This window comes from Empidonax traillii, unplaced genomic scaffold (assembly GCF_003031625.1).
Source record: "Empidonax traillii isolate 1590-97213 ecotype Southwest subspecies unplaced genomic scaffold, ASM303162v1 scaffold90:size2128546, whole genome shotgun sequence".
Taxonomy (NCBI): Eukaryota; Metazoa; Chordata; class Aves; order Passeriformes; family Tyrannidae; genus Empidonax; species Empidonax traillii.
Window position 1 is genome coordinate 1,636,100 of NW_020955283.1, and position 14,022 is coordinate 1,650,121.

Here is a 14,022-nt window from a genome sequence, read left to right on the forward strand (position 1 = left end):
ACTCCTGAGAAGAAAAGCTCTACTGAACAGTAATTTGATTTTGGTGAGAAACATTACCACCATCCAGTTTTACTGGGCCATCCCTCCAACTGTGCCATCTCTGGTAAGGAAAAAAAAAATCCTTTCTTTTTAGAACCATTGGAGTTAAATGACCTGCTTTTCTCCTGACAGTTGAAATTGAATTAATGGTCTAAATACAACTTTACTTAAATCTTACGTTCCTTAGCACCGTGACCCGCACTCTGCCCTAGCCCATCTGCACTGCACAGGGTGCAGGCAGGCCAGTCCCCTCACACCCTGGCTGGTCCCTTCATGTCCAGACCAGTCTCCTCAGCACCCATACCGGTCCCCTCATACCCTGGCCAGTCCCCTCATGCCCGAGCTGGTCCTCTCACCACCCAGACCGGTCTCCTCAAACCCTGGCCAGTCCCTTCACACCCAGGCTGGTCTCCCCTCAGCACCTGGGTCCCCTCACACCCAGTGGGCAGGAAGGTGCCACGCCTCAGGCAGTGCCTGTGTGTGAACCCCTCACAGTGCCTGGTCAGCGTGAATTGAGAACACCTGGAACTCCTGATCCTCATGAACTAAGCAGAACTGCTCAAAGCAGCAAGGATGGAAGGTCAGATAACATCAGATCATCTCCAGAAAGGTCCCAGTGTGGGTTTTCTCCCTCGGGAATTCAAGGACTGGATGTGGCACCTGATGCCGTGGTCTGGTTGACGTGGTGGTGTTTGGTCAGAGGTTGGACTTGATGATCTCAGAGGTCTTTTCAAACCTTAAGGATTCTGTGATTCTATGACTTCACTTATTTACAGTGAAATCACAATGAAATCTGCAAAGATCTGTCTGTAGGGCTGCGCTGGTTGTGTCAGAGTGGGGAGGAATCATTGTGACCATCAGCTCCAGCAGAAGATCCAGCTGGGACAGGCACATTCCCGCAACACCCAGGACATGGCTCTCACTTGTGCAGTACACACACATCTTGGGGCAGTCTCTCAGGGTGTTGCTATCACTTCTCAACCTGTCACACAGGTTATACAACTTTTTGCAACTTGCTTATATTATGTCCACTCCTAACTTGTGTAAGGATTCCCTTAGTGTGCTGTACCCTTGTTGATGCTCGCACTTAATTCCCAAGAAACTCAGATCAACCAGATAAGAAATAAAACATGCCACATAAATTCATCTGGAGTTACTTTATTTTTCACAATAATAAAAATAAATTAGTCATAAACAAAAATAGTTAACATTTTTTCATCAAAGAGAAAAAGTATACAATATGAAAAGGATGCTGTACAGTTCTGGTTCAGGTACATTGCCACAGATACATATTCCTGAACGAGTCAGAAAGCAATTTGCCTATACTCTCTCCTTTAATTCACTCAAGGAACTGGTTAATCAGAAAGTTTAGAAAACTGTATTATGGATTTACAGTATGACATATATACAAAAAATATATATGTAATACCTTTGCTATAAAATTCCCTAGAAAGCTGGGTTAGTATAATGAAAAAGCTGGACAAAATCTGAATGGTATATGTAAATAAATACATATTAGGTCCCTTTTAATAAAAAAATCTGCCTATTCTAAATATTTGAATTTTTTTTGGTGCAGTGGCTTGTTCCATAGACACAGCTCAGAATTACACATTTCCCATAGACATCTTGTATTTACAAATAACGACAAAATAAGTTATAATAAAGTATATCCTTCTGCCCAAAATCAATTATGAGGGTCAAGTAGACAATTTTATACACATTAAAAAAAAGGGTTTCTTTTGTCTCCCATCCTTCCTGATTTTCTATGTAGATCCTGAGTGACTACAATGGGACTTCACAACTCGTATGTACCCAGCCCCTGCCAAGGCCACTGGTCTCAAGAGACCCAAAGGCAGCATAGAAAAACAGGTCAGGGCAAGTGGCAATGACTGTTGCTGGAAGGCCAATGATTTATCAAAATTAGACTTCCGAAAAGCTGGAGCTCTCATTCTTAAGAACTTCTGGCTGTTGAAAGCTGAGAAGCAAAGAGCTGAGTTCAGGCCTGCTGTGAGTTCTCTTAAATGGAATTTTCTCCCTTTCACCAGGTCTGAATTTTGCCTGCACTACTGAGATATTATAATGATCAGAAGTTTAATTTAAAATATACTGAAAATCCTTAGTGGATGATTTTTCGTTTCTGGTGTGAAAATAATTATTTTACTCCATTTTCTAAGCAATGCCTAATTTATCTCCCACAAACATTCTCTATGTTTAGACATTAAGGAAGTTTACATTCATGTTCAAAATTTCACGTTTTGTGTTTGAATTACAGGCATGCACATATATTATCTGCCCAACACACAGAACAGCTCTTAAGAAGTCAAAGACACTAAGTCTAAGTCTCAAGAAGATCAAGTAAACACACAGCTTTTCCTTTGTGAAGAGGATAATCCTTTTTCTTTATGTGATAAATGTTACATATGAGAATAAACGGCCACTACATACTTCAATGGCTGTGCAGTCACAGGTTCATTGCATGGGGGTTAATTCAGTATGTACTTTACTATTACCCATTAAAAAGTAGCCAACATGGATACACACAGACACAAAAATCCCTGGGCTGGCAAGAATATAGCTCTCTTAACAGCTGGGCTAATTTCTAACACTGATTCTTACAAACCAAAAGGCCAGCTCAGGATTTTCAGTAATTCTGGTAAAATTTAATATTGTAACCCAAAGGACAAAGGGATGAAAGCGAGATAAGAAGAAGAGGAGAAGAGTTGGGGGCGTGGGTGTAAAAGGGGGACAGGTCAGGATAAGAATGGGGAAAAGCAAAGCTCTGTAAAGTTTATTTTACTACTTACAGTGGTATAGATTATAAAGAGAGAAAACAAACTATTTTCTTAAGGAAGACGCAACCTCCCCTATACCAGCCATAAGCTGTTTGAGCCCCTACCTCTTTCCTCCCTCAGTGGTGACTGGCACTCTCTGGGACTCAGACATAAGCAAAGGAAGTAGCAAGGTCCTCGAAAAGCTGCTGCCCCATGTGGTCTTCCATTCAACCAGTTTAATGTACTCCTTTGAGTCAGGGCTATAATGACATATATATATATATATGACTGATATATAACTGCATCATATTGTCATAAAAGTGGGATCTAACCAATAATATCAATGCTAAACACTGCCTTATTCATACAGAAAATTCTCCTTTTGCTGAAGTATTGGGAAAAAAAGAGAAGATTATGAGTATAATGAGAATGATGCCAGTTTCCTGTGCAGGGATACTGAAGCAGTCCTGCATCCAGTCCATGGCACACATTACAGTTGCACTCCAAGGCTGGCAGGCCTGCAGGATCCCCCATATCTCCTGCACTGCAAGCTCTCCACTGCCTCCCAACTAGCCCTTCCCTGACTCAGAGCCCTGGAGATTGAAGGTCAGTCACCAAAGCAAACAGTAACTCTGTTTCATTGCTGGCCATTCCCACAGGAGCATCCCTCACGCTTCCACAGCATCTTCTGGGAGAGGAAGGGAGAATTCCATGAATTCAGTGCTCTCAAACTTGGCATGCAATTGCAGTACACAAGGAATTCTACCCTCATATGCACACAGGAGCTGGCAAACCCTGATGGGCCCTGGATAACTTGATAAACAACTGCACCAGGAGTCCTCAATTCCAAAGGGAAAGTGCTTTGAGACACACAGCCTGCTCTGGATCGGGCTAATTTTGGCCAGCTGCACATCTGTAAGTCATGAAAGCTCTGTGAAGGTGGACTGCTTAGACTCTTTCAGTAAACCATCTAACTTACTCTGGTCTTCCTTCATTGTGTAAGGTGGAAATCTTCAAGCCCAGGAAGCATATTTTTTTACACCATTCTGCAAGATTTTGACTAAGTCTACTATATTCATTAAGGCCATCTATGACTTACAGCAAAAGTAAAATCGGGTCCTTCTGCAGGCATCAGCCTAAATGCCTTCAAGGCAGTGCTCCATTAAAACACTTGCTACAGGCACAATTCCAAAGTGTGCTTTGCAATATGGTGGAATCTTAGCACAGCATTTACTTTGTGCAGACAATATTAGTATATCAAAGTGCTGATAAAAAGGGCTTATTAGTTCATTTTGCAGGAACAACTACTTTGGTAATGCTGACACACGAGATGACACGAGATGATAAAGTTCAGCAGCATTCTGGCAGTTTTCTTACCATTAGATGTTTAATTCGGTGAAATGGTATTTTTTGTTGTACCTGTTATACCTGAAAACTGCCTCTTTAATTAAAAAAACAAAAAATGTACAATTTGTACAATTATAGCTCACTGCATTCACAAAGCTGTACATATTAAGTGTATTACAGGGTTACAATTCTTTGATATTTAGTTACCAAGAACTCTGTTTACTTTAGTGGCAGCTTAACAGAGCCTACAAGATGATCATCTTTGTCAAATAACCTAACGGCCACATATTCCAGAGCAAAATAACATATCTTATAAAATAGGAGGATCCCATGTCTCTGTGCTGAGTCACTGACTGTGTCACAGCCAGAAGTGTGTGTAAGATAATTTTCCATGGATTGACTGCAAACCTGATTAGCTCCCTGCATCTGATCTGCCTTGGGGTTTTCAGGAAGCGTTTTTATGGAACAGGTATCTCCCTCAAGCTGACAGGATACACTTCCTTGGGACAAAAGAGACAACAACAAAAATTATATGATGTATGTAAAAATTTGCTGCAATGAGATACACAGATGAAAATTTGTATTTAGAAATACTGGATTCCAGAGTTGTTTACACTGCACTTTCTCCATAACATTCTTTGGTCGAGAATCTAAGGAATATAATCATCACAAATCTATAAGTTATCTTCATGGATAAATCTTCATAATACAAGGGAACAGGACTGTAAAAGATTCATGAACTCAGAAGTTTTCTAATTAGCATCTCTGTTTCTAATAATTTTATATTATTTACAGTAAAAAAGCCTAAGTCAAGGTGTATAGAAACAGCCGAAGACTTGATTGGTTTAAAGTCACAAAGACTGACTTTAGCTTCTAGGGAAATACTTTTTCCTTTAATTTCCTTTAGCCAAACAGTGATAGTTCATCATGGCTAAAATATATTTTTCACAAGTGACCAAATCAAAAACTTCAAAGGTTTGTCTCAATTCAAGGCAGCTTTCAGACTACAGGAATTCCACCTTCCTGTGGCTTCCAGCACAAAACTTGACGTGACCAGTACCACACCCAGCAACCTTTGCCTCCCAGAGCTCCATTTCCTTTCCACATCCTCTCCAACAAAGCATTAGGAAGAAAAGAACACCCAGTGAGGCTCAAACATGGTTCTGCATTAGTTAGCAGGACACCTTAACCTCTGTTATATCACATCTCTCTGGGAGTGACTTTACATGATTGTCACAGCTGTTTTTCAACTCAGACATCAGGCACCTTAGAAACAGATGCATAGTTGAGCATCACTAGTTTACAAAAATATGCTGTAATAAACAGCTGAATAAGCAATGGTGTTCATTTTTTTCCTTCAGCCTTATTTACACATTTGAAAGACCTCTCAAGCAAAGCCTAGAGAACATGCAGATATTGCCAAAACTGATCTGCACTGCATAGCATACCCTATTTGCTTTTAGCAAGTCCCAAGGCTGAGTACAGTAATTGCAGAAATGAAAAATCACCACTTAAATTCAGCTCCAAGTCTTCAACCATTCTTGAGTAATAGAAAAGAAGTGGTATGAATAGATCTGTGTGATGAAACACTGAGTGAAAAAGGACAAGTATGTTGTAACAACTGCTCAAAACCTGATGAATGTCAATAGCCAAGATCTCCTTTTTCCAGATACTCAGGTACTACACTCACACTGCTGCCTGATACCACGAGTAACACACGACTACAAAGCACACAGGCCTGCATCCTTTGGTGGTAGTTTCAGAAACTGATGACATATCCAGACTAGGTCTGGACAAAGTCCTTTGGTATGGTAGTTGTTAAGCCACAGTGCAGAGACAAAGAATCAGGTAAGATCCCAGTTCACTGAAATAACTGTCGTACAGGAAAGAGACCTCGCCAAGGGAAACAATCACTTTTACATCAGCAAAGGCTCTTCACCTCTCTGGTGAATCTGTCTCACTGACAGATGGAGTTGTTACAGACTTGAAGGGCTAGACACTAGAGTCATTCTGGTAGGTAATTATTTTAAAATCCATACAAAATTAGAAAAGTGTATCTTCAAGAGTTTATGAATTAAATATAAAGGCACTTTTTGGCAGTTGTGTGTATATACTGTCTGAGGACAGGACGTTACTTAAAAGTACAACTGAGAGATTAACAGTGACTCTAATTATGAATGGACTGAAGTAATTAAAAATATATGTTAGAGTGCTAAGAAACTGATGACAAATGGGTCCTTAAGGGTCTGGTTCGTTGAGAAATAATTTTTCTCATGTGCATGTTTCATTGATTTAGTCATCTAATTTAAGGCAGTCCAAAATACCAAGTAAAAGTAAGCACTCAGAAAATAATGCAGCAGCTGCATCCATACTGGTCAACTATCTCCAGTAATTGCCTGCAATAGTTTCAGTTTTCATTATTTCACAATATTAAGGCTGGTAAGTTCCTTAAATAATTATCTGATGAGCAGGTGCAAATAATAGTATCATTAGCAACTAATGCTTTAAAAAGATCATGGTTTTACAACAAACATCTTAAAAGAGATAACTGCACAATAACTGAAAGGGTGAGATTTAACCATAGTCTTGCTGCACTCAGCAAATACAAACCCCCATCTCTAACAAGCTCAAACTGCTGCAGTCAAAGCAGTAACACTGTTCAAGCTCCATCTGCAGACTGACACTGCTGCTTTGAGCAGAGAGTATTTGTTATCTCCGGCCCAGGAACCCCGACTGTCTGTTCGCCACACGTGTGCAGGATGCACAACAGGCTGTTTTGTAGTAGGTGTAGACACAGAGCCTGGCTTGAACCACCACATTGCAGTTGTAGTATTTATCTTTACAGTTCTCATCTGTGGAGGAAAAGAAAGAGACAAAGAACTGAAGAAAGCAGTAATGGAGTGACAAATAACCAATCTCCTCTCTTTTACCATGTAAAATCCCTTGGATCTCTATTTAAACATTCATTCCCAGGTCAAAATAAGCTACCAATGCAAACAAGTTAGATTATTCAAGATTTTACACATTATAATAGAAAAGTAGATAAACCATGGAAGAAATGTACCCATCCCCATTTCCCCAGGTTTTTTATGTAGTTGTCTTAAAAGTATGATGAATAATTCTGAACTGAAACTTGTTGTAGAGCATTAAAACTGTTTCTAAATTATGTATTTCCTTTCCTTTGTCGTTCTCATTGCTATTAAAATCAAATCTGTAGGAGCTGAATGGCTAATTCCAAAGTCAAATTGTTGTATGTGTACATTTAATATAAATATATAAAAGAAAATTGCTTAATTGCACTAATGTCCTAGTTTAATGTTGTTGGTTCTGTTACCAAATACATATCATACATGTTCCTCTTTTTGTTTTAAAGACTCTGCTAAGAGAAACTTTGGAGAATGCAAGGAGACAGCACAAAAACACCCTGTATGTACCATTTTCACAGAAGCAGATCTCTCACATTCTCAGCAACTTCAAAAGTAAGCCAATTTCTTACACATTACTAGGAAAACATTTTAAATCAGAAATGAAAACCTACTTTTACAGCACAGAAAAAAAAGCTGTATTTTGTGTAAAAATAAAACTCCAAAATCGATAAAGAAAATACACTGTTAAAACCTCTTCAAAACTATTAAATATTTTCCCCACTAGATGGAGATCCACAGTTAAAGCAGAAGTTTCCTCTTCCTTACCTATTTCAGGGACACAATCTTGTGTGTTACATGATTCTTTCTCTTCAGGTTTCAGCTGTGGATCACACTGAGAACTGGCTGCCATGTCATCGGAGAGACAGCGCACCTCCCGGACCCGAAATCCTCCTTCACAGGATTTGGAACACTGAAACAATTAAGCTGAAGTTCATGAAGACAATATGAGATGTGTAAATACAGAAAGAAAAGAAAAGGGAACCTTGAGGCCAGACCCAGGAATAGCCTTTTTATCAACTTCACCACTACAGGTTTTTATTTGCTATCTATGAAGCCCATAATATACAGGGGCAATTTTGTTAAATATTCCAAAACATGTCTGACCACAGGAGGAACAACTGGATAAGTAAATGTGGTGCACACTGCAACTGACAGCAAGCTAGTTCCCTTTCTGAATTTATTAATTTCCTTCTTGCTTCTTTAATCAGTCTTCTTGTTCTCTGCTTATTTATACATAACTCCCAAATATCCTCTTTCCACAATGTTCCCTTTTCCTACTTTAAGGACTCCCTGCACTGAACTTTACTACTTGATTGAACCTGCCCTCCACTGCCCTTTTGCCATTTAATAATATAGAAGCAGGAATAATTTTAATTGCCTTTTTTTTCTGGCACTCAAATATTTTTTACCTCTTGCAGAAAAATTTTACTAAGCATTATAGGTTTCTTTGGACATCAAAAGACAGTATTTCTGTGCTCCTTCGAAGTGTGTTACAAAGCCAGAAACTTTTGTACTTGCTTGTCATGGTGTTTTTAAAGCCAATTATTACACATTTCTGCCCGTACTGAAGCAAATTCCCTGTTGACTTCAAGAATTTTGCCTGAGTGAGGTCTTTGACATTTGGTTCACTGTCCAGTTTGACATAATGCTCACAAACTTAATTAAACCTGGGCAATTTATAATGATTAAACCTTAACAGCCCTGAACTAGTAAGAATGTTTTCTTTCTGACTTTTTTGGCCTAATTATTTCTTTCCCTAACATTGCAGAAACAACTTATCCCAATCATAAAATCAGATGCTGTAGCAAACTAACCATTCTCAGAATTATATTCTTCAACTGCTCTTTCATCTTTAAGTATAACCTTTCCCCAGTCTGGAAGGGGCAGCTCTGTGGCAGTAACAGAACACCTTTTTTTCTAGCATTACTCTTGTTACATGCCTGTATAGAATACTGCAAATTCCACATGCAGCAATAAGAGCTTCAGTTCAGGCCTGTAGAGATCTTAAGCACTTAAAGTGGAACCAAGACACCCAGCAGACTGCACACAAACCCAGCCATTTAATCCTCCTGACTGAGAGGCCGTGCCATTTATTTTAGGTCACACAAAAGGTCTGAAGAGATGAACCTGACAGTTTCCAAACCTTGTACAGGGGCTTTGGGCCAGCTCTTCTGCTCACAGCTAACCCATATTCCTTTCTCTTCAGGTCTAACAGTAAGAAATGCCACATACCCTGTTGATAACTGTAACAAAATAGAATAGAATCATAGAAGAGTTTGACCTTTGAAGGCCATCTACTCCAGTCCCCCTGCAGTGAGCAGGGACGTCTTTAACTAGAACAGGTTGCTCAGAAGGAGAACTGAAGCACAACATGATTTTGTAAAACCTCTGCTAGCAGATGTATTTCTTCCTACAGTGAAGATGGTCACAAAGGCCTTTAAGGGTTTCTAGATGCTATTTCTTAGGAAGTAGCACTTAGAACAGTAACTAGGGATCTCTAAATACCTATCAGATCCTGAGTAAGTCAGCACCTTGTTCCTTGTGCCTGCCAGAAATCACATATTCTCACTTGCAGAAGGATTCTATCTGCTGCATTCTGTGGAAGTAGACGGTTGCATCTCTTGTGGCTGCACACCCACAGGTTCACAACTGAAAATGGGTTTCCTAAGGGGAAGTTATTAAATCTAAACAGTTCAATTAACAATCCAAAGAATTTCCAGCAACACCAAAGAACCTGCTTTGATCTGCATGGCTTTACTATGAACTTGACTTGGATGTTGCTGTCAAATAAGCACCTATACCTGCAATTAAAGGAGAAAAAAATAGGATTCCCTTCAACTGATTTATTTTGTTAAAAATACTTTACCTTATTTTCTTCTTTCTAGTGCTGCCAGAAGGCCAGTCAAATAATTGAGTATTTAGTAAAAAGAAAAATCAAAATAATTTCTCTCTCATGTCATGTGGATGAGGTATTTCTAAAGCTTCCTGACCAAGGGAACTCAAACTAAAGGCATCTGAGTTGCGTTCACACTTCAGAGTTGTCATTGGGAATTTGATTTAAGGCTCAGAGAAGAGTCTAAGTTACTGCATGAGATATGATGTTATCTCATTTTAAGATGACAATGAACTTCCTGGTTTTCATTTAGGAGAAAAATGCTGTTTTTTTCTGGTAAAAATCCAATAAGCTTTATTTACTATAGGAAATCATGGAAAAACAGATGAAACCAAAGCATTTTGTGGCACACTGGGCAATGCAGCTGGTCCACTTTCAGGGGAAACTGAAGATACATTGAGTTCTACATTTTCTCTCAGTAAAGTTCTAAGTATTACAGTGAAGAATTTACAGTAAAATATTATGGCAAAACTGACTTTAAAAACCAAATACATCCCTAATTCTTTATTAAATGCTCCTTAATTTTTATGAAATCAGAGATCTGAAAGGAACTTCTTAGTGCACATTGTCTCATTAAAAGGGGCAAACCAACTTTATAACACAGGAAGATTCTTTGAAGAAGAGATGAGTGATGAAAGACAAGTATGCAGTGTCTCCTTCTAGTCAGGATATTTCCTAACTTTCCTAAGCTCCACTGGGTGAAGGGTTTACTTTCTTTTTAATATCATTCCTGTGCAAAATAAAGTCAATATCATGATCAGTGGCTTTATCCAAATGGTGCTCTCTTTTAATATGAATGGAAAAAGCTGTATCAAACAAAATATAGATACAGGAAAGCATGAGAGACTTACTGTGCTCCATTCTGTATGAAACCACTTAGATCCACACGGTTTGAGGTAGCAGGATTGCTGGATGGGAGGTTTTTCCAAATATGAACATTCATAGGGGTCCAAAACATCAAAATTACCTTCAGTTTTCCTAACACAAATGACTTCTCTCTGTTGAGTTCCACTGCCACATTCAGAAGAGCACTGTATCAGAGAACAAAGAAAAAAAAAAGGTGGAGGAATTTCTTATTCTACTTATGTCCTTCAGCTTGCTTACAAAGTAACATGTTTCTCCATATGTTTGTTCCTGAAATAAAACAGCACATCCCCGTACACACGTATACTTGCATTTTAAATTAATGTTCAAACAGAAAGATTTGGACACTTATCTAGACACTAACATCCAAAATCCATTTTCTCACTTTCATATGGTTTTTTCTCAGAAAAAATGAGCTTAACTATATCTTTCCTTCCATCACTGGGCACATGACTTGAAGAGAAAGGAAAAGGGCAAAACATTCCTTAAGATCCTGCAATGAGATTTTTATCCCTCAGAATCAGAGCAGCAGCCTAGAAAAACCTTAGGTTACTATTATTATTTGCATGCAGTACAAATAAAGTAGCTACTGGTCCCAGTTAAGTACCAGTACAAGAAAAAGCTGAAGGATATAGTAATTCATCAACTGACTACTGACTGTGCCAGGTATTACATAATTTTTTTTTCATTTTTGATCTTAAAAATGGCTATAGAAATTAAAAAGATACTTCTGTGAATGTTTATTCTATGTTGTACCACAGACTCAAAACATATTTCTAATTATTTTAAGGAATAGGATGTAGGACTCCAAGTATATTTCTGGAGAAATCTGAAAGTGTCGTTTCACCTGTAGCTACAAAAAAGAAACTTGTATTTATTTTTCTAATCAAAAGAGAAGTATATCTCGCTTTCTCCATAAACCACTTCTTGCTGAAGCAGGATTTTATGTACTGCACTGAACTTTTGAGAGTTTTAAGGTCAGAGCACAGTTTTGGAGCTTTACAAAGCTCCATGTTCTGTGTAGTTCTTAGAAAGGGCCTTGATCAGCCAGGGTGTTATTTTCATGTTTGCAAGTATCTGTGTGATGCAGTGTTGGTTCCAGTTCTGAAAAGCAAATCTGACTCACTTGGATTCTATACTGTCCATTTAAAGGTTAGGTACACAAACAGTACTGCTCCTGGCACTTGTAAAAAGGTTTTTAGAAGATGATTCCAGCAACTTATGAGTTTCTGTGTTGCATAAAGGACTATGATTTTCAGAAGGCTTTTTCTAGCCTAAACCAATCATATGTTAGCACAGCGGGGATTCTATTTTGGGTGGAATTTACAATCCCTTTACCAGAGTCCCATAAAAACCTTGAGCTGAACCAAGAACCTTAAGATAAATGCACCCAAATAAATACTACAGGCAGTACAGTAACTGCACTTTCTTGAACACCAAACATCTCTGTTGCTGCTCTCTTTTAATGGTTTCTCCAGAAGACAGCATGTGAATATCCAGCCTCAGCTCTAGCAGAGCATCAGTGCTCCCTCCTGCTCTGGTCTACTGACTGTCTGTTTTCATTCTGGTATTTAGAAGCCAGGATTTGATGTTGTCAGACACTGCTTTCAGATCACACAGCAAAGCCTCTGTACCTTTGGTGTGCACTGAACAATTCAATCTTGTGCAAAGAAAGAAGGTGAATTAGCTTAAAAGGCCAGGGAAATTTAGATGCCCTTGCTGAACACCTCTCCAGGGGCAGTACAAATGGATCCAGAGCTGCCACTCAATCTGCTGGAGAGGTCTAACTACCAAGCCTTGATTTCATCTGTCATTAGAGCTGCAAATAAGTATTTTTGAAATCTAAATTTGTTATTCTCATACAAGAAAAACCATTATCACTTACACTTGAAAGCATTAGCATAGTAGTAGTTTTCTTTTTATTTTTCATCTACTGACCCAGTGTATTTATAAAATGGAAGATAACAGAATGCTGCTTAGCATATTCAGATGAACGCTAAAGCAACAGATTTGCATCTTTTAAAATAGAGCCTTTGTACAGAGAAGAACAAAATCTTATTTTCATCAAAATAAAAAAACCAACAGCAGGTGCTGAAAATTATTGAACATAACTCAGCAAAATACAGGAAAAAATACCCCAATATTCCACAGAGATGTAGAAATACCTTATGGCACACATCTTTATTGCACAAAAATACAAGTTTTAAATTAAAATACCGGCAGAAATCCAGTAGGTATGTCAGACACAGCACTTGGCTTACCTGTGTCCAGCCCCCAGCGAACCACTCCACTTTGCCAGCACAGGGTCCATTATTGCAGGGGGTTGTTTCCGAGGGTCTGTTGTTGCCACAGCCTTCCAGAGGCAAACTGCTGACATGGTTTGTCATACAGACCACGGAGCGTGTGCGGATCCCGGCCCCGCATTCTGCAGAGCACTGGGGGGTAAAACACACAACACGGTCACTGGTTTCCCCTCCACACTGCACAACAAAGTGAGGAGAAGCAATAGGCATGAAAGTAAATTATGCAAAGTTTATGCAAAGTCACTTCTTTTTATTTGTCATTCAGCTGTAGGAAATTGTCTCAGAGTTTTATGCTTTTGAAAACACATGTAGTACCTGTCTTTACAGTCAAAAATGAAAAGATTAGTTAAGAAAGAAATCTCTTGTTTTACAGTTTTGTAATAGCTTTCTTACTTTTCCTTCCCTCTTCCTGTCTGTAAATTCTTTAAGTTTTCATTTTAATAATCTTTTTGCATCCCATTTAATAGCTCTGAGAACAGATAATTTCAATAAAGGGCTTTTCAGCCTTTGATTTGTTCTCCGAGTTTCTCCTCTGACCACCTGAAGCTGTCAGCCAGGTGGATCTCACACTGCCTGAAAGGGCAAGGAAGACTGAGGGCTGTGGCACTGGGAGTAAAATGACTGTACAGTACATCCTGGATGTTCCACAAGTTGACAAAATATGACAGCACAATAGAATAGAAAAATATAAATTCTTTTGACAGGTCGTTCCAAAAGATTCAGGTAAATCCTCAGCAATTAACTGTTAACTACCAGTAGTTTTTGTCCAACCTGTTTTGATTGTAAACCGTTAATTAGTCTTAGAAGAGGTGGCCATGGAAGCTTAGGTACATTAAATATTGGTTTTTAATGCTATGACTTTCCAGTAACTAATATTT

At 38.7% G+C, this 14,022-nt stretch overlaps 1 protein-coding gene across 3 annotated transcripts in view; it reads right to left on the minus strand.

Annotated features, from left to right (window-relative positions):
• Positions 1-6,247: 6,247 nt before the first annotated feature.
• Positions 6,248-14,022, minus strand: part of THSD4 (thrombospondin type 1 domain containing 4) — a 264,033-nt gene continuing 256,258 nt past the window's right edge. For all 3 annotated transcript variants that reach the window (XM_027881547.1, XM_027881546.1, XM_027881548.1), the window contains 4 exons: positions 13,103-13,276; positions 10,829-11,008; positions 7,850-7,994; positions 6,248-7,009 (listed from right to left, as the gene is read on the minus strand). In XM_027881547.1, coding sequence (XP_027737348.1) covers positions 6,867-7,009; positions 7,850-7,994; positions 10,829-11,008; positions 13,103-13,276 — 642 coding nt within the window. In that variant the 3' untranslated portion in view covers positions 6,248-6,866. The remainder of the gene's footprint in view (positions 7,010-7,849; positions 7,995-10,828; positions 11,009-13,102; positions 13,277-14,022) is intronic.